The 24,128-nt window shown below is 36.3% G+C and overlaps 1 protein-coding gene across 1 annotated transcript; it reads right to left on the bottom strand.

The window, feature by feature from the left end:
- Nucleotides 1–13,074: 13,074 nt before the first annotated feature.
- On the bottom strand, nucleotides 13,075–22,949 carry LOC140142006 (uncharacterized). The gene is made up of 3 exons (XM_072163946.1): nucleotides 18,224–22,949; nucleotides 16,179–16,247; nucleotides 13,075–14,806 (listed from the first exon to the last, which is right to left on the bottom strand). The coding sequence occupies exons 1-3, from the start codon at nucleotides 22,862–22,864 to the stop codon at nucleotides 14,795–14,797; spliced, it is 4,722 nt and encodes a 1,573-aa protein (XP_072020047.1). The 5' UTR covers nucleotides 22,865–22,949; the 3' UTR covers nucleotides 13,075–14,794.
- Nucleotides 22,950–24,128: the final 1,179 nt, after the last annotated feature.

Raw genomic sequence — 24,128 nt, 5'->3', positions numbered from 1 at the left:
TGTGTAAATTGATTCATACTCATTTGATAAATAAAATACAGAAACTGACCTAAACTTCATTTTCAAAAATAAATAGCATAAATTGACTAAGATCATATTGATCGCGTTCTAAAAATAAAAACAAATATTTTCTGGTTGAGCTAGCATTTTCCTGACACCCTGTGGTCTACATTACACTAAAAAAGCGTTAATGGGAATATTCCATTTGTTTTAGGTTGATTAGTATTGCGATAGTGAAAGCATCCTAGTGGTATTCAGTAGGTAACATTGGGTTTTGATATCACATTTACTATCACACGTCCTGGATTTATTTTTCAAGATTAGTAATGGCACTTTTGGTTCCTATAAGGCCAATATGTCATCAATCAATGGGCAAAAGGAAAAAATTGTGGAGACATTTTTATTTCGGACTTTTATTTTTGGCCCGTGAACACTTTTGGTTGGATTCGACCATATACTGGCTAGCTAATAGCATGCTTGCCTGTATAAACACATCACAAAAAGTATTTCAACCCCTTTATTATTAGACAATAACTCGAAATCTTTGCATCAAAGTTAAATTGAAGTAGCAAAATGAAACTCCATTTAGTTTGTACATTTTGATACTTTATTATCCTGGATAACTCCAAAAGTCAAGGTCATGCATCTGTAGGATCCCTAATTAATGGGTTTTACTTTTAGGTCAAAGGGTACATACCATACACAAACAAAATTGTTATCTGTTGTGACCAAATAAAACAAAAAATGAATAGTTTGTCATATCTACTGTAGATTTAACGTTATGACCTGTAATCTGTCAATGTTACATAATACTCTATATATGTAGGGTTAATGAACTTGGGCACGTGATCTTCATTTGTTTCTGTTGCTGCTGCTGGACTATACATAAAGGAGATTTTCCATTCAATGTCGAAACGCAAAGTGGTGGACGCGTGGATTATCTGTTCTGTTATGCTATGATTGCTATACTTTTGAATTTTTCCAATGTTTCGAATATGAAGAGAAGAGGAACGGACAATATTAGAAATGGGTGGTTTCTTTGTCATATACATGTTATAAGCTGTTATCATGTTATATGTAATACCAAGGTTGCCGGCTTTTGTGAATCACCAACATTAATATGAAACGGAACATTGACTTTTGATAGGCCTAGGTTATCCAACAAAAGTTTTCTCATTGAATTTCAAAACGTTTTCTTTCATCCATTACCAGATTTCGGTGACACACAAGTCAAGAGGAGTTATCATCTGTTTTATGAACTGAAAGAGAAATAATTATACATGATAATTCAGATTTAAAGGGAGTCTCCGGCCCGGTCTCCTGCAATCATAACATGATGCCTTATATGTTAGAAAAATAATTATCAAGCACGAAACACGTGATTTTATTTAAAACAAACTCGTATTGACCATAAAAATGAATAAAAACACTAAACAGTCAGCTCTCAACACGTATCGGGAGCATAGCCGCGCGCGTGCGCAGAATCTAGTCTCAATTCTAATATAAATTGCAGGCCTGATAAATTGGGTCACAAACCAATTCGGCCACGTATCGTCAATTCAGTCCCAAACCAATTCGCCCACATGCCAATTCGAACCCTGTATAATTGATGTACAAAAAAAGTTGGCTAAATTTAACTTTTTCGTGATTTTCTCCATATTTACACGAAATCTGTACATATATTTAGATGCCTTGATGCCTTGCATTCGGTCACAAACCAATTCGTTGTACTTTGTGCACTTAACCCTCTATCTTTTTAACCAAATATCCTAAAGAGTCGTGCGATATGTCGAACTTTTCCTCTGGTCATAAGGAACAAAAAAGGTCAGCGGTCGCGTATCTGTACGATCACTGGTTCTGAGATATAGTCACTTTGTTAAAATTTTGTCCACTTAAGGGGGTGGGGTATGAACGTTTGGATAGTATTTTATTGTGGGACATTAGAGCACATCAGACATATCGAATTGCATTCTGAATACGAAGAATGTCCTTCTGATATCAAATAATTTTGATTTTTGAAATTCGCAATGTAATACATTTTATGGCAAATGATTAAAATTGATATTTTTATTATTTAACAGTACTCGAAGTAAACTTTATAAATCTGATGATTTATACTACCTAAAGTGTATGTAGGTGGGATAAAAAGCCGACGATCAATTGAAAATGTTGACCTTTCGTATTGAAGATATGGATTTTTTTCAAAAAAAAAAAAAAAAATTCGGTCTTTTTGGGAAAAAAATCTATATCTTCAATATGAAAGGTCAAAATTTTCAATTGATCCTCAGCTTTTCCTCCCAGCTACATACACTTTAAGAATATATCATTAGATTTATAAAATTTACTTCGAGGACTGTTATATATCAAAAATGTGAAAAATATCAAATTTTGATAATTTGTCATAAAATTTGTATTATATCGTGAATTTCAAAAAATGAAAATTATTTGATACCAGAAAGACATTTTTTGTATTCAGAATGCAATTCGATATGTCTGATGTGCTCTCATGTCCCACAAAAAATACTGTCGAAACGCTCAAAACGCTCATTCCAGATCCCTTAACCCTCTATCTTTTTAACCAAATATCCTAGAGAGTCGTGCCTTATGTCAAACTTTTCCTCTGGTCATAAGGAACAAAAAAGTCAGTGGTCGCATATCTGTAGAATCATTGGGTAATGAGATATTGTCACGTTTTTGTACTTTGTGCACTTAACCCTCTTTTTTTACTTCTGGATATCGTTTGGAGTCAAATGATTTTTCATTATAAAGCTTATTAAACACGAAATAAAACAAAATTGACCGCGAGCCGACTTTACAGCCGTTTCGTGGTGGACGGTCACATACTATTCATTAAAATCGTTTATCCCTTTGGTCATTATCGAATTGGTTTGTGGCTCACTTAGCTTGGGACCAAATTGGCTTATGGCCAAGTCAACTGTGGCCGAATTGGTTTGGGTCCGAATCGACCTGCTTCCATGCTGAATAGCAGAAAATTACGTACTTTTGCCAGGCAAAAAGCAACTATTCTAGGCATTGTTGACATGGTGCCTTCGCTAAAGAAAGTTTCCTACTATAAAGACCTAACTTTTGAGATGGTTTGTATGTTTGAAGGTACAAAATTAACAATAAGGCGCCCGGTTATACCGCCGCGTTCAGGAAGTCATCATCACGATTCTTATAAGGTCGTGCGTCTTGAACCACCCAAAAAGGTGGCGATGTTACATTTTCCCTAATTCGGACTCAAATTAAATGATGATATCTCTGCCAAGCAAGAAATTATTGTCATGCTCATGGTTTCATTTTATTGCTAAATAAAATGCACTTTCAACCCTGTAAAAAGAATTCCGTTAGCCTTTTTAATACTGACACTGTGCTTCATAGAATTCAGAATGGGCAGGGTGGGGATGTGGAGGTGCACGGGGGATGTGGTACACACAAACTCTATGGGATTGATATTTTTATCCTAATCTTTTTTATTCCACCCTGTATAACTTGAAGGTCACCCTGTATAATGAGTTGAAATGTGTATATTTGAATTGCTTATACCTTCTGCTTTCCAAAAATATATACTTTTGCTAGTTGGGTTGATAATTGTAGAGATAATCTAATTAGAAACTCGATTGGTGTCAAAATTCATAATAAACGGTTCCAAAAAATATTTGGTATAATCCAAAAACGGCTTGATCAATTCTCTTGTTTTAAAGTTTGGAACATAGGCTGATTATAGTTATGCATCAAGTGAACGGTGTTTTCTTGTTATCTGTTATCATCTTCACTGAGAAATACAGCCTTTTATAAAAAAATTCGGCCAAAAAAAGCTGCACTTTTCTACATAGGCTTTTTATGCATGACTTTTGGTTTCAGACCTCTTTCACTTGAATAAAATTAATCAAAAAGGAATGTTTCTATATATTTTTTTTGTTTTTTATTAAAATAACTTAAGTTAAGATGTTCATGAATTAATTTTTACACTTTCAAACATGTTTTATGGTTCAGTGAGTAATCATATAGCCATTTATAAAATTTTATTCATCACCAAAAGTTGCACTTTTCTAAATTGGCTTTTTTATGCATTAAAATGCGTAAATTTAACAAGTTTTTCATTCTAATATAATTTATTGGGAAGGGACAAATGTAACTTGATAAATCTTGTGTTCATTGATTAATTTAACCAATAGACCAACAGATTCCTGGTTATATCTTTTATGCTGGCCCTATACACTTGTTTCATTGGTCATTCGTTGAATGGTTCAAAAAGCATTTATATGGGTGGCCTTTATCAAGACTCAACTTGTTACAAGCGGACAAGTGAGGGACCACATCACCTTAAAGGACTTTGCAGCAAATCCTGCAGCATGCGGGGAACCAGCTTGACCAACAGCAGAGAAGAACGATGCTTGGAAGCCATCTCACATGAAGGAAGGCCTATTCATTATTGAAAGACATTAATAAGCTGCAGCATTCAATTTAATTCATTCACTGAACCATAAAAACTGTTTTTGAATGTGTGATACCTAAATCAGGAAAGGCTTAAACTTAATTAAATCCAATTATGCTTCCTTTTTGATTAAATTACTCACTTAAAGGGGCATTGAGAGATATCGCGCACAGAACGCCCTCAATTTCGGTCAAACTAGCTCAAAGTCTGGTTTTTTACATATACGTAATGGTTATACATATACAAATCTTAATCTGAAATAGTTAAGCGAAATTCGGCGTCTTTCGGGTAAAATTTCATGATTTTCTAATATTTTGTATAGATCTATACATAAAATACCCGTTGATTTTAGGTTAATGCGTGCATTGCATCATGGGAATGAGCCATAACATTTACGTTACGTTGTTGATGTTGATGTTGGCAGATGATGAGTTGGCGAGCGAGTGAAACAGTGTTGTTAACATGGTGCGATACACCCAGGACGATATGTAACTATTCGTTTCTTTAGCTTCAAGGGTCAGTTTGCTTGCGCTTCAGTTTAGTCATCCTCAGGAACCAACTGAAGTTGGAAAACTTTACATTTCAACCGTTGCGTGTGATGACGATGTATGTACTGTGTTCAGTCTGAGACGAATATACCGGTACCTACGCACGAGTGCAGAATTCGACAGCATGCACTTCTTCTCTCTGTTCAGCAACTGGATGCATGTTCAATATGCATTGCAATTTCATTATTTGCAACATCAACTACTAGTACCATGTATGTATAATGTAGCCGATCCTGTGTAAGTGAGGACGCGATAAACATTCTGATGAGCCTAATGGTGAAGTACATCAATACTAGACTAGTCAGTGCTATAACTATTGCACATGAATTAGTAGTGATCAAAGCATTACTTCACATGCTGGGCAAATAGGCGCAAATGCATGAATGGGGTGCAAATGTACATGATAAAAAAAATGAAAAGGGGGGAACATCATGGAAAATCAACGGAGCATTCAAGAATGATTTACTCGAGTCTAACTCTAGCTTCCATGGCATGGGATGGCGATAAACTGGAAATGACTTGATGGCAGCTGCCAGCCATGCCAGCAGGGACTCAATTCAAGAAGAAATGCCATCGCATGATCGATAGCTCTTTTTGCGATGTGACCCGGGATGTGACACCTGATATGAGACCTTTGACTGACATTCAAAGTTGATGAAATGTCATCGTATTGTTATGTAGTTGATCATGTACTGCATACAACAAGTAGTAAATGGTGTTCATTAAGGTGGTACTACACACCCCTGATAAATTTTGTGACTAATTTTGCATTTTTCTCAAAAAATAGCTATGCATTGGTATAAAAAAATAGCTATGCATTGGTAACAAAAGTTATGTATATCATAGGGCAAGGAATCCAATTACTTCATTGAAATTTCAGTGATTCAAGACAAGTGGTTCAGTTACATTAAGAAATTAGGTACATTCTAGCGGTACCTCTTTTCTTATCATAAATAACGTACCGTTTGTCTAGAGTCACTGAAATAATTATTCCAGTGTAGTAACTGGATTCCTTGCCCCTATAATATACATAAATTTTGTTACCAGTGTCAGTGTGTTATTATTTTTTGAGAAAAATAGTCACAAATTTATCTAGGGGTGTAGTACCACCTTAAGCCATGGATTTTCAGGTAATAAATTTGTGCCCGAGTACCCGACTCATTTTTGGGCTGGTAATATGGTACCAAAAATTTTTAACAAATATTTTATTCCTTTTTGGTTGTCTCTGGACCTACACATAGAGCTATTTTTTATAAATGCTAGGATCATTCATGGTCGACTTAAAAAAAAAAGGTTTATGTTTTTAATATACAAATTGATAATTTGTATTCATGTTCCATTGTTCATACTCTATTAAGGGGGTACTACACCCCTGTGGTAAATTTGTGACCATTTTGAATTTTTTTCAAAAAATAATAACACACTGGTAACAAAAGTTATGTATATTATTGGGGCAAGGAATCCAATTACTACACTGAAATTTAATTGACTCAAGACCGGGCTCAAGACAAGTGGTTCAGTATATATGATCGGATATGAGGTACATCCTAGCAGTACCTCATTTCTTATCCTAAATAACGAACCGCTTGTCTTGTGTCACTGAAATTCCAGTGTAGGAACTGGATTCATTGCCCCTATATTATACATTAACTTTTTTTACTAGTGTGTTATAAGTTTTTGAGAAAAAGCAAAATAGTCTACAATTTACCACAGGTGTAGTAATTTATAATGATTTCAAAATGCATTGAATTTGTATATATATATATTGAAATCGAGTACCGGTATAACATGAACACAAATATCACTTAGCATTAAAAAACACAACAACCATGAATGATCCCAGCATTTAGCTCTAGGTCCAGGGACACACTCCAATACTGGAAAAATAATTTTTGTTGAAATTTCGGGTACCTGGGCAGGGAATTTCCTGCCGGGTAATGTAATCTTAGGCGGGAACCCGTGAGCAGTGTTCATAAGCATAAAGTTTTAAATTATGAAAAGTTTAACATAAGTTATTATTTGTAGGCCTATTCATGTCATTAGTCTATTGACATATTTCAAAATGGATACAAATCCAATGCATTTTGAAGTGCCAATTATAACTTTGCATATTGAAAACACAAAATGTAACTTTTTTAATTTTTTGAAAAGTCAACCATGGCTGATCCTAGCATTTAGCTCTTTGGTCCAGGGACACTCCAAATCCAAAAAATAAAATCCAATTTTTGGACAATTTGTGGAATTTGTCAAAAACTAGGGTGGAACTTTACTCAAACATGGGACTTTACTATACTATACTATACTATACTATACTATACTATACTATACTATACTATAATACTATACCCATGTTCTGGGAAAAGTGAGGTGTTTTTGTATAATTATTGTAATTTACAATGTTATATATTAAAAGAAAAGGAGCAGAATAAAATAAAAGAGTAATTAAATTTATTTCCATAAAAGACTTCAATACTGTGTCCACTTTCCATGTTCTTATATGTTTGTAGCTGTACCAGTGGTTTGATCCTGGATCATCAACACATAGTGTTCATACAGTACATGGCCCATTCACTCTGTGAGTGGTCCAAGAGAGAAATTATTTTTGGCATACACATGCCCTGTGTCTTACATGTAGTTGTACGCATTGACTGACTGGCTATATAATATGGGGATATTATATAGTGTGCATTCAGTGAAGGGCCTGTGGGGCTATTTTCTTTGGAAAGGAATGGGGGGGGGCTATCAGTGACCAGATTGCATTGTTTTTGTCACCTACATGTATCTGAAGTAAACAAGGTTTTAAGCATTGGATAGGTTGGAGGCCATGATGATACCTCATTTACAATCTTTTTCATTTTCAATTTCAATTGTAAAAAACCCATCCATGTTCCACACATTTAGTGGAAAACAATTTGACCCCTTTAGTAGCCTATGCCAAACCTATCATTATTTTTTAATTTCAATTGTAAAAAAAACCCTCCATGTTCCACACATTTAGTGGAAAACAATTTGACCCCTTTAGTAGCCTATGCCAAACCTATCATGATCCTCCACTTATTTGGGACCCCTCCTAAGAACTGGCAGCACCCTGATGACATTGTTGAGTTCAAAAAGCTTACCCAAGCACTGAATACCAGTATGAATGTTGAGTCCACCCCAGACCCCAGTTATAACAAGTCACCAAAATTCAGGGCAAGTCAAGTCATTTCAAGTCACTTGATATCACAAGTGGTTGAAGCGTAAATGTAAAAAGCAAAAGTCAGAAGTGTAAAAAGCATGTCAGAATTTTAGAAAATTATATTTGCAAGTGATTTATGGATACTTTTGTGTGTGGGTATGCACTTGTGTTTCTAGGTGTTTGTGCTTTGTGAAATTGTTTAACCCGCAAATGCAACTTGTATAAGTTGAAACAAAATTCTGACTTAGTTTACACTTCTGGCTTTTGATTGTGTTTATTGGTTAGGGTTAGGATGTGGGTTTGAATACAGTATCTGTGGTTTGCATAAAGGGTCAATGTGTTACTATGATCCTGATTGGATTTTCTCAAGGGTTTTCTGATATCGTATGACCCCGCATTAGGGAGCTGTCACTTTCTTGGAAGGGGTCCCAAATATACTGGGGGGGTGGTCATAAATTTCCGGACAAAGAAAAATAAGGGGTCATAAAATTTTGATGACCAAAATGTAGGAAGTTGCAAGATGTCCACAGATAGTGTATTTATGTTATTCAAAAAGACAGATTTCAATACAATTTTAGCCTGCGGGGGGTAAGGTGTATTGGTGGTGGACTGTGGTGGTGGGGAGGGGGTGTTTGGGTCATAAAATTGTTGTCGAAATAAGGGGTCGAAATTTTATTGATGCTGACTTTTGTAAATTTGGGACTGGGGGGCAAGGGGTATTTCTCTTGCCCCCCTAATTTTTAGGCAACTTGACTCCCCAAAAAAAAATCACACACATTTCCAATTTTGCTGCAACTTTTGCTACAAAATTGGTTGATCCCCCTGAAATTCACTTCCCCCAAGTCCCCCCTCCCGAAAAAAATCCTGGGTCTGCCACTGATTACACGTAATCGTCATGCACTGAGGGAAATTGTATACATAAGCTTACTGGAATACTTCCTTTACATGTACGTGCATGGTTCTTCATTATTATTTGAATTTTATAGTGGGAAATTAAACACGATAGTGGACAATATATTGCCGGGATATATTGACATGAAATCATTTATCTTTTCAAAAGAAAATGAATATAATTAGTACGGCGTAATTTGCTGTTTACACAAGGCGGTAAAGGAAGCACCTAGTCGCACTTGTTCTCGTTGGATTATAATCTCCTAATCGATCCTGACGATGTTGCACCTCCTCATGTGCACTGACGATGTGCTATGACATTATGTATGAGTATCAAAAGTTAAAAATTGGAGGTCACCTGAAGGATATTACCCCGTGATGATTCCTAAAATTATTAACGGAAAAGTGAAAAATTATTGGGCCTATATTTATTTATTTATTTTATTTTATTTGATGATTCCTTAAATTATTAATGAAAAATATAAGAAATAATAATGAGAAAAATTATTGGGCCTATCTATATTTATTTATAAATTTATTTATTTATTTATTTATTTATTTATTTATTTATTTATTTATTTATTTATTTATTTATTTATTTATTTATTTATTTATTTGATGATTCTGTAAATTATTATGAAAATAATAATATTAATAATAAGAATTAATAATGAGAACAATTATTGGGCCTATATTTATTTATTTATTTAATTATCTAATTATTTATTTATTTAATTATTTATTTATTTGATAATAATAAGAAGAAACATAAGGCCCTATTTATATTATTATTATACATTATTATTATTAATATTATTATTATTATACATTATTATTATATTATACATTATTATTATTATTTATATTGTTATTATTATTATTATTATTATTATTATTATTTATACTTTATTACATCTTCTCTGATAAATATACAGCCTTTATAGTCAGGTGTATTGATTAGCTGTCGAACAGGCAATCTATACATCGATATCACAAGTGATTGGGAAGTTATAATCCCTCTTGTCCCAGCGAGAACAAGTGCGACTAGGTGCTTCCTTTACCGCCTTGTCTGTTTACATAGTTTGTACACATGTCCATGTGCCCGATCGACGGTCAATTGTTTACGTATCGCGAGTTGTCACCACAGCTGTCAGTCGTTACCGAATTGCCTTGGTTCAATCCCATAATGCAACGCGAGTGCAAAACTCAAGATCTAGGCACGCTAAACGAAACGCTCATAAAATGTCGTTTATTTTACTATTTACTGTTTTTTTTCTTGAAATTACCACTGTGGTAGGTTTTTTTGGATCCCTTTTATCAATATAAAGTGAAATGTTCTCATTCAATTTTCCTGCGAAATCTCTCACTGCCCCTTTAAGGGAACTGGAATGAGCGTTTTGAGCGTTTCGACAGCATTTTTGTGGGACATGAGAGCACATCAGACCTATCGAATTGCATTCTGAATACGAAGAATGTCTTTCTGATATCAAATAATTTTCATTTATGAAATTCACGATATAATACAAATTTGATAAAAATTATTAAAATTTGATATTTTTCACATTTTGGAGATATACAGTCCTCGAAGTAAATTTTATAAATTTAATGATATAGTCTTAAAGTGTATGTAGCTGGGAGGAAAAGCCGACGATCAATTGAAAATTTTGACCTTTCATATTGAAGATATGGATATTTTTCCCAAAAAGACCTAATTTTTTGGGTGTTTTGGGAAAAAAATCCATATCTTCAATACGAAAGGTCAAAATTTTCAATTGATCGTCGGCTTTTTCATCCCACCTACATACTTTAGGTAGAAATCATCAGATTTATAAAGTTTACTTCGAGTGCTTTTAAATATCAAAAATATCAATTTTTAATGATTTGCCATAAAATGTGTATTACATTGTGAATTTCAAAAAATCAAAATTATTTGATATCAGAATGCCATTCTTCGTATTCAGAATGCAATTCGATATGTCTGATGTGCTCTAATGTCCCACAATAAATACTGTCCAAACGTTCATACCCCTTCCCTTAAAGGGAAAAATTGTCAAACAAAAATTCAAGCATAAAAAGCCTATGTAGAAAAATGCAACTTTTTTTTGGCCGAAAATATATTGTAAATGACTGCATTTTGCAATGAAGATGATAAAAAGTAGCAACAAAAACCCGCTCACTTGATGCATAACTAATCAGCCTATGTTCCAAACTTTAAAACAAGAGAATTGATTAAGCCGTTTTTGGATTATACTAAAATGTCTTAGGGGGACTTACTTTTTTTTAACCGTTTATTTGTGATGTAAAGAGGTGGCGAGATCAGGACACAGGGCCTTGAAGTTTCACGCGAAGGTTCGGAGTACTAATAATATGAGTAATACGCTAAGGGTCAGCTGAAGGGTGGCGAGATCAGGACACATGGCCTTGAAGTTTCACGCGAAGGTTCAGAGTACTAATAATATGAGTAAGGGTGGCGAGATCAGGACACATGCCTTGAAGTTTCACGCGAAAGTTCAGAGTACTAATAATATGAGTAATACACGCACAGATCGCAGGTTGACCTTGTGATCCCTATAAGCAAAATATGGAAAGAAGTAATAAGTCGCAGTGCATGGTAAGCTATGTAGGGGGGAACTTATAAGTTGTGCACCCTATACATACGAGGGGCAGTCAGTATGTTTTAAGAGTGGACTCGTGACGTCAAATGTGGATTGTTTTCACAGCATTTCTCAATGATTACATAAACACTGTACCTTTGTCTTTCAAACAACACATGCAAAATTATATCACACACATGATTACGTAACAGCATTAGCATAAAATCAATGGTGTAGAGTCACCTGGTGAAATTGAGTCGTTTTTGTTAAGGGAAATGAGAGGCTGAAATGAGGTATTGTTGTATTTTTTTATTTTCTCGGGAATTAAAGAATGGAGAATGCTGCCTTTTGGAACAGTAATAGAACACAAACTACTAGTTCATTAAACCATGTTTGTTGGGCTGTAAAGGTTTCAGTTTGCTTAAAATGCATGGTCAAATATGTCTTATTTTTGACAAAAACAAGATTTTTCTTTCTATACAAATCTTGATATTGCCAAAAATAGCAAACGTGGATATTTAATTTTTTTGGCCAGTTCTGTTGACTAATCTCCAAAAATTAAAACGGGAGACTCCCTAGAAAATATTTGAATCCATGTTTAAAATATAACTGTTATTCTACCATTGTTACATTTATACAAAAAAGTAGTGGTACGGAGAGAGAGGCCATCGTTTTAATAAGAAATTTATTTTTAAAACTTTTCTGTTCATTTCAGGTTGAGATCATCCATAAAAATTCATATAAATATTTAAATTAAAATTTTCATAGCATTTTGTAATATTTTAGGCCCTATTTACATGGTATTTTGCCATTTTCGTGCATTTCCACCGTGTTGTATCGGTCATCCTACCTACGCATGCGCAGATTATTGTTTGATTTGCACCAGTTATCATCGCACTGAGTACTAGCTCTCACACGTGACCAGTCATTATATTTTAGTCCGTTTCATTTTGGAGATAATTAATGTCATTTGTAATAACTGCTTTTTCATTAACGCCATTTTTGCAGAATAATTTTGCTTCCATTCAAGCCCTAAAGTTGATGAAGTTTCAAGACTTCCCATTTCCACCACAGTTTAATGACAAGTCTCATATTTTACCACATGCAAACGGAGGACCTAGTGTTTATTCCTGCCGAAAACTAGCCTTATGCCCCTTGTACTTTCTCTGTTCTCGGACATTTTAAACACGTGTCTTTGCTGTAATTTAAAAAGCCCGCCTTTTTGAGTGATTTGGCAGTGTCCCTAGTATATTGATTTTGTGCTAATGCTGTTACGTAATCATGTGTATGATATAATTTTTACATGTGTTGCTTGAAAGACAAAGGTACAGTGTTTATGTAATCATTGAGAAATGCCATGAAAACAATCCACATATGACGTCACTAGTCTACTCTTAAAACATACTGACTGCCCCTCGTAATAGTACTAAGAAAAATAGCATAATTGAATGTTGGAACCGGTAAACAAACTAAATTCCTTGGAGAGAAAATTGATGTAAATCTTATTTGGAAAATTCATATTGATAACATCTCCAAAAATATTTATAAGGTAAAGAGTAAGACCAACTTAAACACTTTGTTCCCGAGCAAGTTTTGTATTTACTATATATAATGTACTATACTATACTGCATATTTGAATTTAAAATACTTCACTATGTTCACTGCATAAATTATGGTATCATTTCATGGGAAAATAATGAACCAACTTAAACACTGTCTTCGTTCCCGAGCAAGTTTTGTATTCACTATATTGTACATTGTATTTTCATACTGTACATTTAATGTACAAAATAGTGAAATATTAAAATACTTTACTGCTTTGTACTAATTATATAAAAAAATCGCACATATCAAACAGTGATATCAATAAAAAATGGCATTTCGATCAGTGACATCCTGGAAAGGGCTGAATAAGGCCAAATCCTTGGAGTACCACTCAATAAGAATCTTACTTGGAAAATTCGAATTCATAACATTTCCAAGAATATTAATGTTATAATGTTACACACTATATACGGCCGATCTTACAAGCATTTCAATGGACAATCTATACGCATTAACTGCGAGTATGAATGAAGTCAAATTTTCACACCTCACTGTTTTATATCTATATACACTGATAGCCAGATAGCCAGAATAGAGTCAAGTGACTCTCTAAGTGGAGTAAACTAGCACTGACTCTCAAAAGGAGTCACCTGACTGTCACAAGAGAGTGAGTTGACTCTACCCGTGGAGTCTAATTGACTTTACATTCAGAGTCGTCGACGGAGTCAAGAAATTCATGACTCTTCAAGAGAGTCAGACTCTGGAATAGTTAGACTGTTGACACCATGAAATGTATATTCTCCCATTCCTAAGGGATGGTGGTTCATCAATTCTTCATCCTGTTGTCCGACGATCGCCTATATGGGATGGAACTCAAAGTAAAGTCTCCTATTCCGGTAGGTATACTTTGAATTTTTCATTTTGATGTACATCTATGTGTATCATTGTTTTGTGCTATTTCTGAAGTGTCAGAGTGACCCTGTAATGGAGTCTGGGTGACCACATGGTGACTCTATAAATGGAGTCTGGGTTACTCTTGGAGCAGAGTCCAGCCACTATGCGACTCTATGTCTAAAATGACTCTATATTGAGAGTCAAATGGCTCTTGTGTAGCGTCATCAACAGCGACTCTTCCGTGGAGTCAAAACATTTATAAGTGGCTGGACTCTGCTTTTAGAGTCACACTGACTCCAGTTTGGCTTTAAGTGTAGTTAGACTTTTCTTCGTATGTTCATTATATATTTGACTGTCTTTAACAAATTGTAAAACACAAATTTTGTGCATTTTATATGGTGTCTGCACGTTCATTTTGTACGTGCAAAGTCCAATACTGGTTAAATAAGCGACCTCGTTCCGTCTCAGAAGAGTGATTTTGAAAATCGCAACATCTCAAATGTTGAAAACAGCTCCATGAATATTGTATGTTGCTGCTTTACTGTGCATTCGTGTGTAACATCATTATATTGACATTATACACACAATGATATTTTGTTCCTGTGTTGTTTTCGTATTACGCGGGCTTTGGATGTCAACATTTTCCCATGATGCACTGCGTATTTTCGATTTTCCATCCACTTCAAATCCATCACAAGACAATCTTCAACAGGATCCCTGAATCGAGCGAAAAAGGAATGAAAAACGAAATATAATTGAAGACCGAATTAAAAAGACTAGATTGCGTCTGACGTCAGGGCAAAGGCGCGGCGTGATTGGTTGCTGACCTGCGCAGTACGGCATTTTTGGTCTGGTTGGCAGGAGGTCATACGCAAACTAGTCTTTTAATAGGAATTTTGTTATTTTAATAACAAAATCATGACACGCAAGTGCAAGGACTTAAAAGTCCTTGCACTTGCGTGTCATGATTTTTTAAAGTTGAACTTCAATCCCGGGCTTCAATCACGCTTCTCGTTTTGTTCATCCCGTTGAAAAACTAATTGATAATTATTATAATAGACTGGGACCGATCGTTATTAATTTACGGGCGTTTGGGCGTTTAGGAAAAATATCGACAAAATAATTCGCGTTCCTCCTTGCGTCCGCTCAAATTTTTCCCGTTCCCCCTTGCTTTCCCAATTTTCTCCATTTAAAATTTAACAATCCCCCTCCTGGTTCAACTAAAATTTCAACTTCCCCTCTAGACCCCCAAACAATTTCGTGTTTCCCCCTAAATCCCCACCACCCGCCATAAATAACGATCGCTCCCTAACATAAAGGTGCGGATAGATATATTTTATCGGTAAAACACCTCCATCATTTTACATGTACGTCATCTGTGGAAAAGTCAGTTTTCGCCAAAATTGTTAGTTGTGCCCTTATGTTGTGACACGATAGGGGGGTGACAGCATGGTGTTTGAGTAGAATATGGTAACAATTCCGTTTTTACTAATTTGGGTGCTTAATTAAAACATATTTCCAACCAGGTTTTATGTCATGACCACATGACAAAGTTTTAAATGACTTCATAAGGTCATTTACGTTATACTTATGATTAAAGTTTTATATGGTAATAAAGGTTACTGCGATAAACAACCTTTTAGCTACTTTTCTTTAGGTCTTTTGGGAAACTTCATGTATATCTTCAATACGAAAGGTCAAAGGGCACATTATAGTTTAAGTACATATTAATACTGTATTTAAAAATATGTTAAGTTTCAAAAATGTAAACTTCAATTAATCCAGTTCTTTGGGAAGTTATTGAATGCAGTTTTAATAGTGATCTAAATATGAGCTATAGAGGCCTTGCATGTGACGTATCATCCCGTAAATATGGCGGACTACTCAAATGCATTCAACAAAAGCATGATTGCAATCTACCGTGACAGTTCGTCTCACACACATAAGCCTGCACTACGATCAAATAGGTTGATGACAACATTTGATTGAATGGACTGCATTCCGCCATAACTACGATGAAGGACACCGGTTCAAATCCTTTGTTTGGAGCCAATCGATAAAAAGAATGCAGGGCCTCTATACATTTTACCTTCGAATTACGGAATCTTCCTCCACCCCTCGACCTCTTCGTCCTTTGCAGCTGTGTTGATTTTCTTTTCTGTGTAATAGTAAAAGGAGAGATTCTCGTCGAGTTTGTGAAATTTATCTGGAAAAAGTTACCTTTAACAAAGTCGACGATGATGAGCAGGATGGCGACGACAATGATAATGATGGTGATGATGATGATGATGATAATAATGAATAATAATGATGCAAGTCATTCTCTAGCTAAATTGTATAATATGTTACAAATTGTGAACACGTAATTTTGTTTATATGATACATTTTAAGGCATGCGCAATAGAAAGCCTAAAATGTAAATATATTACATTTTAAGAAAAACCCGACTTCTGCGCATTTCACTAAAGTGATGATGGTGCTTATTTTGTATATTAAGCACGACAGTAAATAGCGCCCTCTTTGTTACAATAAGTTTGCTGTTGGGCAATGTTCCCGGCAATGTTATACATTAAGGTTACTGTGTGTCAATGTAACATTAAGGTTAGGGTTAGGGTTAGTGGGTTGGGGTTAGGGTTAGGGTTAGTGGGTTAGGGTTAGGGTTAGTGGGTTAGGGTTAGGGTTAGGGTTAGGGTTAGTGGGTTAGGGTTAGGGTTAGTGGGTTAGGGTTAGGGTTAGGGTTAGGGTTAGTGGTTTAGGGTTAGGGTAAGGGTTAGGGTTAGTGGGTTAGGGTTAGGGTTAGGGTTAAGGTTTTGTATTATATGTACAAAATAAGAATGAGAATGGGTTGGGTTATGATAATGCAAGACATTCTCTAGCTAAATTGTATATATGTTACAAATCGTGAACACCTAATTTTGTTTATATGATACATTTTAAGGCATGCGCAATAGAAAGATTAAAATGTAAATATATTACATTTTAAGAAAAATCCGACTTCTGCGCATTTCACTGAAGTGATGATGATGCTTATTTTGTATATTTAGCACCGCAGTAATTAGCGCCCTCTGTGTTACATTAATGGTGCTGTTGGCCAATTTTATACATTAAGGTTACTGTTGGTTAATGTTACATTAAGGTTAGGGTTAGGGATAGTGGATTAGGGTTAGGATTAGTGGGTTAGGGTTAGGGTTAGAGGGTTAGGGTTAGGGTTAGGGTTAGGGTTAGTGTTAGGGTTAGGGTTAGGGTTAGGGTTAGGGTTAGGGTTAGGGTTAGGGTTAGGGTTAGGGGTTAGGGTTAGGGTTAGGTTAGGGTTAGGGTTAGGGTTGGGAGGTTAGGGTTAGGGTTAGGGTTAGTGGGTCAGGGTTAGGATTAGGATTAGGGTTAGGATTATGGTTAGGGTTAGGATTAGGGATAGGGTAAGGGGATTAGGATTAGGGTTAGGGTAACCTTAAGGGTGACGGGCTGTCTCTACTAGGTGACGGGATGTCGATAGGGAAAATGAGATGCTGTTATCGACAGCCCGTCACCCATATCCATACTTAGAGACAGCCCGTCACCCATTTCACACTTTCTACTTATTTTACATTTTTACCCCGTAATTTCCCTCATTCTTCAGGCCCTGCCCTCTATCGGTGGCTAATTTACAGTTTAAGCTTGTTTGCTATTGTATTGGGAGCAACATTGTTTCTTTATAGGCCTGCGGCTAACCTTGAACAATATTGTCCTTGAGCTAACGCCCGTAGCCACCCCCAGCCAGCCCCATACCTCATTTCAGTTTTTAAATTAACAAAATTCTGCTTTTTACATTTTATAGTGTTACTTATTAACTCAAATATTAATTAACTCTCTTAAAAAGTACTTACTAAAGTGAATTTTGATCAACAGAGGGCGCTATTTACTGCCGTATAATTTGATGATGATGATGATGATGATCCTTGACTACTGCGCATCCATTCTTGCGCATGGTCTAATTTGTATCATATATACATTTTAACTGCTTTGACCATTTGTATCATATGTACAAAATAAGAATGAGAATGGGTTGGATAATGATGATGATGATGATGATGATGATGATGATGATGATGATGATGATGATGATGATGATGATGATGATAAACATTTCGTAATTACCTGTAATGCTTCTGCTATTATGTCTGCAACAGCTTTCGTATTCGCCACAGTCAATTCATCTTTCACAACACATTCGATGTGGTTCCGGATATCTTCTGTCATGTCCTTCATCACTTTGAAATCCTTATCCAGCAGAACATGAAACAGTTTCTTTGAAGGATCAACTTTGGAAGATCGCAGATAGCGGCACATGAATCTTTTCAAAATAGTTGAAATTTGTTTCAGAGCAGTATCATTCAAGGAGGCCTTCATACACCGATCTGCGAGCGCCTTTTTAGCCGACTTGTCTAGTGGGTCTTTATATTGCATAGGCACTGTTTTACTCTTATCCTCAGCAACTATATCTTCAACCTTCAGATACAGATCTACAATGTTTTTTAGCCGTATACCCGCGTTCTGGCAAAGAATGATCTTGATTTTTGAAACTGCATAATTGGAATATGAGCTCTCTATGTACTGACTTAGCAGCTCATTCGGGTCGCCACCGGTTCGTTTCAAAAACACCAACGCAATTTCCAATAGTTCAAGCAAAGTTGGCGCGAGATGGCGATCGAGTGATTCACTGACGTTGATGTCTAGTTCCTTTTGTTCAACTGCCGCTTCAACATCGAATAAAATGGCAGTGCATGTATGAAAAAAGTCGTCTGTAAATTCAAAACTTCCGAAAAGGTTTTCACTTGTAAGAAAAGCACTGTGAATTATGACATCTTCTACTACTTTCTTTTCTATCTGACCAAAGTCATACTGATTACGTAACACTGGGTTGCAATCTAGATCATGGTATAAAATACACACACTTTCCTCGCTAAAGCGAATGATTCCATTTTTCCTTCTCATTTTGAGATCCACCCACGGTATGCAAACAGTGTTGTAGTCTTTTGTGATAACATCTAAGCACAATTCATGGTGGTTAAGTTCGAGGGCGGCCACTTCATTCAAAAATTCATTTTGAGCTTCTTGAAGCGTTTCAATAATGCGTTTCATGTCATTCCGCGGCTTTCGTCTTGGAAGCAAACTGGCTATGACTGGAGTATCCAAACTCATTAACTGAGGTTCTCCATCTTCCCCTGTTAGAGTTTTCCATCCCTTGCAAACTTCATTCCACGCATTTTCGAATTCTTTAAATTTGGTCTCGTAGGAATCCTTGCGAGTTTGGCACTGCAAATCTTGCAAAATATCACGATGTGTTCTGATTTCCGCTGTCAAACTGTCAATGCGGTAACACAAATGATTGCTTATGTATAAGTTCCACTCAAGTAAAGCAGGCAAATACTTTAAATATGACAAGACTCCACATCGGCGAAAAATAAGGTACAAAAATGGATGCGATTGAAAACTGCGTGGTCCGTGAGAAAGAAAGGAGGCTCTGCAATCTTCAAAGGATGCTGAGGGTATGTCCAATAAGAGTCTATCTATATTCGTATTACAAGACATAAAGTGAGGCGTTTTTGAATTCGTTTCCTTAAAGGTATGAATCTCCCGATGCATACCTCTTACAGTCTTCTCAATAACTAATGCCAAATCCTGTTCAAACCGATTTCTGTCCGTCTGATCTGTCCAGTGGTACCTATGAGCAGGATCAGAAATAATGTTCATACTTTCTCTAAGTATGGCGTGTAGCAACATAGTAACCTCATCATAGTCTAAATTAAGTAGTTTTGTCAGTGCTTCAAAGTCCATATCAATAGATTCACTCAAAAATATCCTAACATGTTCTAAATGTTTTTTCTCTGTTGATGCAAAACCCGCAGGTCTAATGACTTTCGAGATAGAACGCTTCACATTCTTATCAACGCAACAGCCTAGTAGAGCTGAACAATTGAACAGTAATTTGATAATTCTGTACGACACAGGTGACAAAGACCTTATTCCCAGAAAAAGAGATTGGTGATCTATAGAAGCATCCTTAAAACAGTGGTATCCTTTTTGATCATCATTTCGCATCGTTTTTGGTGAAACTTGAACTTGGTGCAGACGGTCGTGTATAATAACAGATGTACAAGAACTACATTTAAGAAATGTGCTTAGATGTTGTGGATCTACTAAACTAGTCTGACCACATTTGCAGCTATATTGGAATATTTCTGGAAGAGGTTTCTTCATATTATCAAATGTCACTGTAGGTATCCCAGATGCAGGTAGGTATAGATTACCGATGCGAGCACGGGGCGTCAGGAACTGCAAAAAGGCCCCTGAGATATCTCCTGAATATATAATCGCCCCGATATGAACAACAACTGACGCCTTTTGTACGTCCTTGAGTACGCTTTCTGGTTGTAATTTTAACCAAGTAGGTTTTAACTTAGTGTGTTTTGCATGTGAAGATGTTTTTATGAGGCGGTCGACAAAATCAGTGAAAGAATTGTGGTCAAGACTTTCCTGTTTAAACCACTCCGATAGCTTGCCTTTTAATTTCGCATCCTCTTGTTCAAAAACAATCTTCGCAGCTCTTTGAAGATATACTTTGTCAATGATTACTCCAACAAACGCTAATCTGAAATCAACTTCAAGTAGCTTTCCTCTTAATTGGTCTTCTTTTCCTATTGCAAAAGCCTGGTAAACTTCATCGAATGCCGTAGCGTACGCTAAAGGATTGTAATTCAAATGTCGCCTATTTTTGTTTCGTCCTGTTCTATACTCTTGTATAAACTCTGGCAAATATTTCGCACTCAAATATTCTGCATACTTCTCAGGATCACCACTTCTAAGTTCACGGTTTTCCATGGAAGAAACAAAACTGAAATTCAATGCTTTTATGAGTGGGTTGGCTGTTGAAGGAAGCAACTTGCTGATAACCGTTTTGGTAATTTCAGTATAAAATACTATGTTGTCCACCAGATCTTCAAAACAAGCACTAAAGACTTTGAATATCGTGCGAACGTACGCTATAGCGCAGAGAAATTTCATCGACATCTTTGTTGCACCAGAGATCGTTTTGACAACCACATCTGAGATATCTTGCCGTTTCAAATCAGACGACTCTTTGCTGATGGATTGAAATAAATATTCTTGGAGTACATCGCAGCAAACGGTGTTAAATGGGCAATCAAACGGGGCTACTTGATTTACAAGGTACTGATCAAGCGTCTCCATACATTTCATATTCAGCTCAATGAAGCTCTCGGATGAAAGAATGGCCCGCCAGCATGATTCAACGTCATCCTTATGGGAATATAGGCATTCAGACAGGTCCATGTTTATGAGCGTATATATGACTGCTCTAGCCCCGGAGACAAGATCATGAGTAGTTTCGTTCCTTATGATGCTTATAAAGGTCGGTAGAAGTTCTGTGGTTGGATCCACTTCAAGACAACGACCAATGTAAAGACAAACTAAGTCATCCTTTTCGCGACCTTGAAAATTGTGCAGTATGTTGAGATATGCTTCGAATGTCGTTCTGGAGAGAAGACACGTCGTTGAACAGTCACTATCTATGCCGTCTGTTGTTAGGGCACTTTCACCTAGTTTATGCAAATCAGTAGCGCAAGACTGTTGCCGCTTTGAAATGAGCAATCTAGAAACATCGATACACAATGTCAAAAAGTGTAACCATGGCGAATCGCCATTTACGAAAGATGCATGTGAGGCAATAATGCTAGCTTTCTTTTGCCACTCAACAATCCCACCACATAATTCCACATTTTCCAGAATTGGTAATACTTTTTTACAGACTTCGGATACAAGCAGAAAACAAATTTCCTCACAGTGTGTGTATTCATCATGCATACCATCAACCAACCGCGCTTCAGGAATAACTGACGAGAAATTGTCGTCCGCTTCGAGAGATAAAGAAGCTGTTTCTCTTATGTCTACTTGCTGCTGGTGACGATATATACTATTGTCTATGGAACATAGTATTTGGATAATTTGGAAATCTTTCGAAATGCAAGCTTTTGCGATGAGTCCAACAACCCTCGCTAGCATGTGATCTGTCCATAATGCAACATAACACCTAGCTATTTGCACATACGGCGGAGTATCATCTGTGACACCAGGAAGTCCATTTTTCATAAGAAACCATTTTGTAATAGTTATGCGATGATCCAAGTCACATTGTGGAAGAAACTCGCTGGAGACCATGTTCATAAAGTCATCCTGAAACAGACCACCTTGTACATCTTCTAATTCTGGATACTTTTGTTTGATCATTTTTGCCAGTTGTTCGCTAAGACGTTTTGTTGAAAAAGCAATGTCCACCGTGATGTGTTCCAAAACTTTGCTTCGATATGATTGAATTTCTTCGTGAAATACCTTGAAAAAGGGAAACTTGTAATGAAACAAACGTCTCTCTATCCTGTACGATTCACTGCATTGAGGTGAAGATATATCAAATAATGTAGTAGAAAATATATTCTTGTTGGCAAAAAACCTGGCCCACAGTTCACTGTTGGCAGGGTTTGTCGTAAGACTGCTCCATGCGTCCAGTTTCTCCACAGTAAAAATAACCTTAGCAAGGCTATCACGTATGCAACTTTTGATGAAGAGTCTCCGGGCTTCCGCATGTGAACACCCTTCCGTGAGTAAACGCATGTCTGAAGCTACATTTTCTTCCCACGATTCTTGGGTTGCTCCTAAGGATTTGCGAACACAATGTGCGACCTGTTTAGTGAGTTCGTTCATAATTGTGTCATTCTGTGACATGGTCTGAACTAAAAACTTCACCTCTGTCAAGTCACGTGATATTTCGCCATGCTCATATGATATTTTAGTAAAACACCACAATAGTTGTTCTTTCACAACATCTGCATCCATTGAAAGCGTTCTTTCACAACATCTGCAATACACATATCAAGAACGCTTTCAATGGATGAACTTACTGCGGATGTGATGGCATATGGGTGTGGGTCAAGCGTTTCAACTGTAAAAGCCTCCCAACCACCAGAGAAGTTGAATATCCAGGGTTGTTTTTCTCGTGTTTCTTCCATATTTCTGTCCACGTGAAAAATGAAGCACACGTGTTTAACACCTCTGTCTTCGCGTAGAGTACCATTGTTGTATTCAAGCCGATACTGATCAACTAAGCTCTTGGCCAACAGCACATGTTTTGAATCACCCAGGATATTGCACTGGATTACCAACATGTTTGTACTCGACAGAAGCCAGAAATTACGAATCATTTTATCCAGCTGACTGTATGATTTGAGGCTGGTTAATCTTTCAATTTGGTATGTCAGGCAACCATCTGTGTTCATCAGAATCTTTCTTAAATTAGTATGGAATGTGCTGAAAGTATACAGAGCTAATTTTAACCCATCCTGGGGTATTTCTTCATTCAGTGTATTGAAAAAGCGTACAGCGTTCCCGTCCGTAATAATGCTTTGCAAAAAGACAGCAATCCCTTCATGCAAAGGATAGTTGAAATATTTTTGTTTCATATCCAATATGGTGGCTTCACTATCCTTTTTATCAAGCGCGAACGCAGAGAGCGGAAGCCTTAGTATAGCATCAGAGCACATCATTCTTAAGATGCATGTTGTACAGCGTTGAATTAATTGGTTCTCGTAATTAGTTGTATAAACGGATGAATCAGGAAGTGCCTTGTCTAACTTGAGTACCATTGAAGGGATCATGTCGTCATTGAAACCAATGATGGATTCGCTCAAGGTAAACGTCCACTGATCTCGTTTAACGGTGGTAACATCTTCGACCCATTTACGAAGTTTACCTACAATTGTGTACTGTGACTCATTCATCGCATCTGAAAAATTGACTCTTTGCTTTTCAAATCGATTCAAGAATGGCGGATCGCATCTGCCTTGCACCACGTCATCTTCATTTACTAGGACAATACACTTGAACCCCGGATGAACGACACAGTTGTGATTTGCAAATGGTCCCAGAGCAACTCGGCATATTTTGGACTTTTTTACCTCTCTGTAATTCTGATTCAGCATGTCGTATAATC

The sequence above is a fragment of the Amphiura filiformis genome, chromosome 1 (genome assembly GCF_039555335.1).
Source record: "Amphiura filiformis chromosome 1, Afil_fr2py, whole genome shotgun sequence".
Taxonomy (NCBI): domain Eukaryota; kingdom Metazoa; phylum Echinodermata; class Ophiuroidea; order Amphilepidida; family Amphiuridae; genus Amphiura; species Amphiura filiformis.
This window is presented reverse-complemented; position numbering and strand designations above follow the sequence as displayed.

Coding starts and splice junctions, on each gene's coding strand:
- LOC140142006 (XM_072163946.1), bottom strand. CDS start 22,864: ATGTCACAGAATGACACAATTATGAACGAACTCACTAAACAGGTCGCA. Junction 16,248..18,223: donor TAATAGCAGAAGCATTACAG/GTAATTACGAAA, acceptor ACTATTACACAG/AAAAGAAAATCAACACAGCT.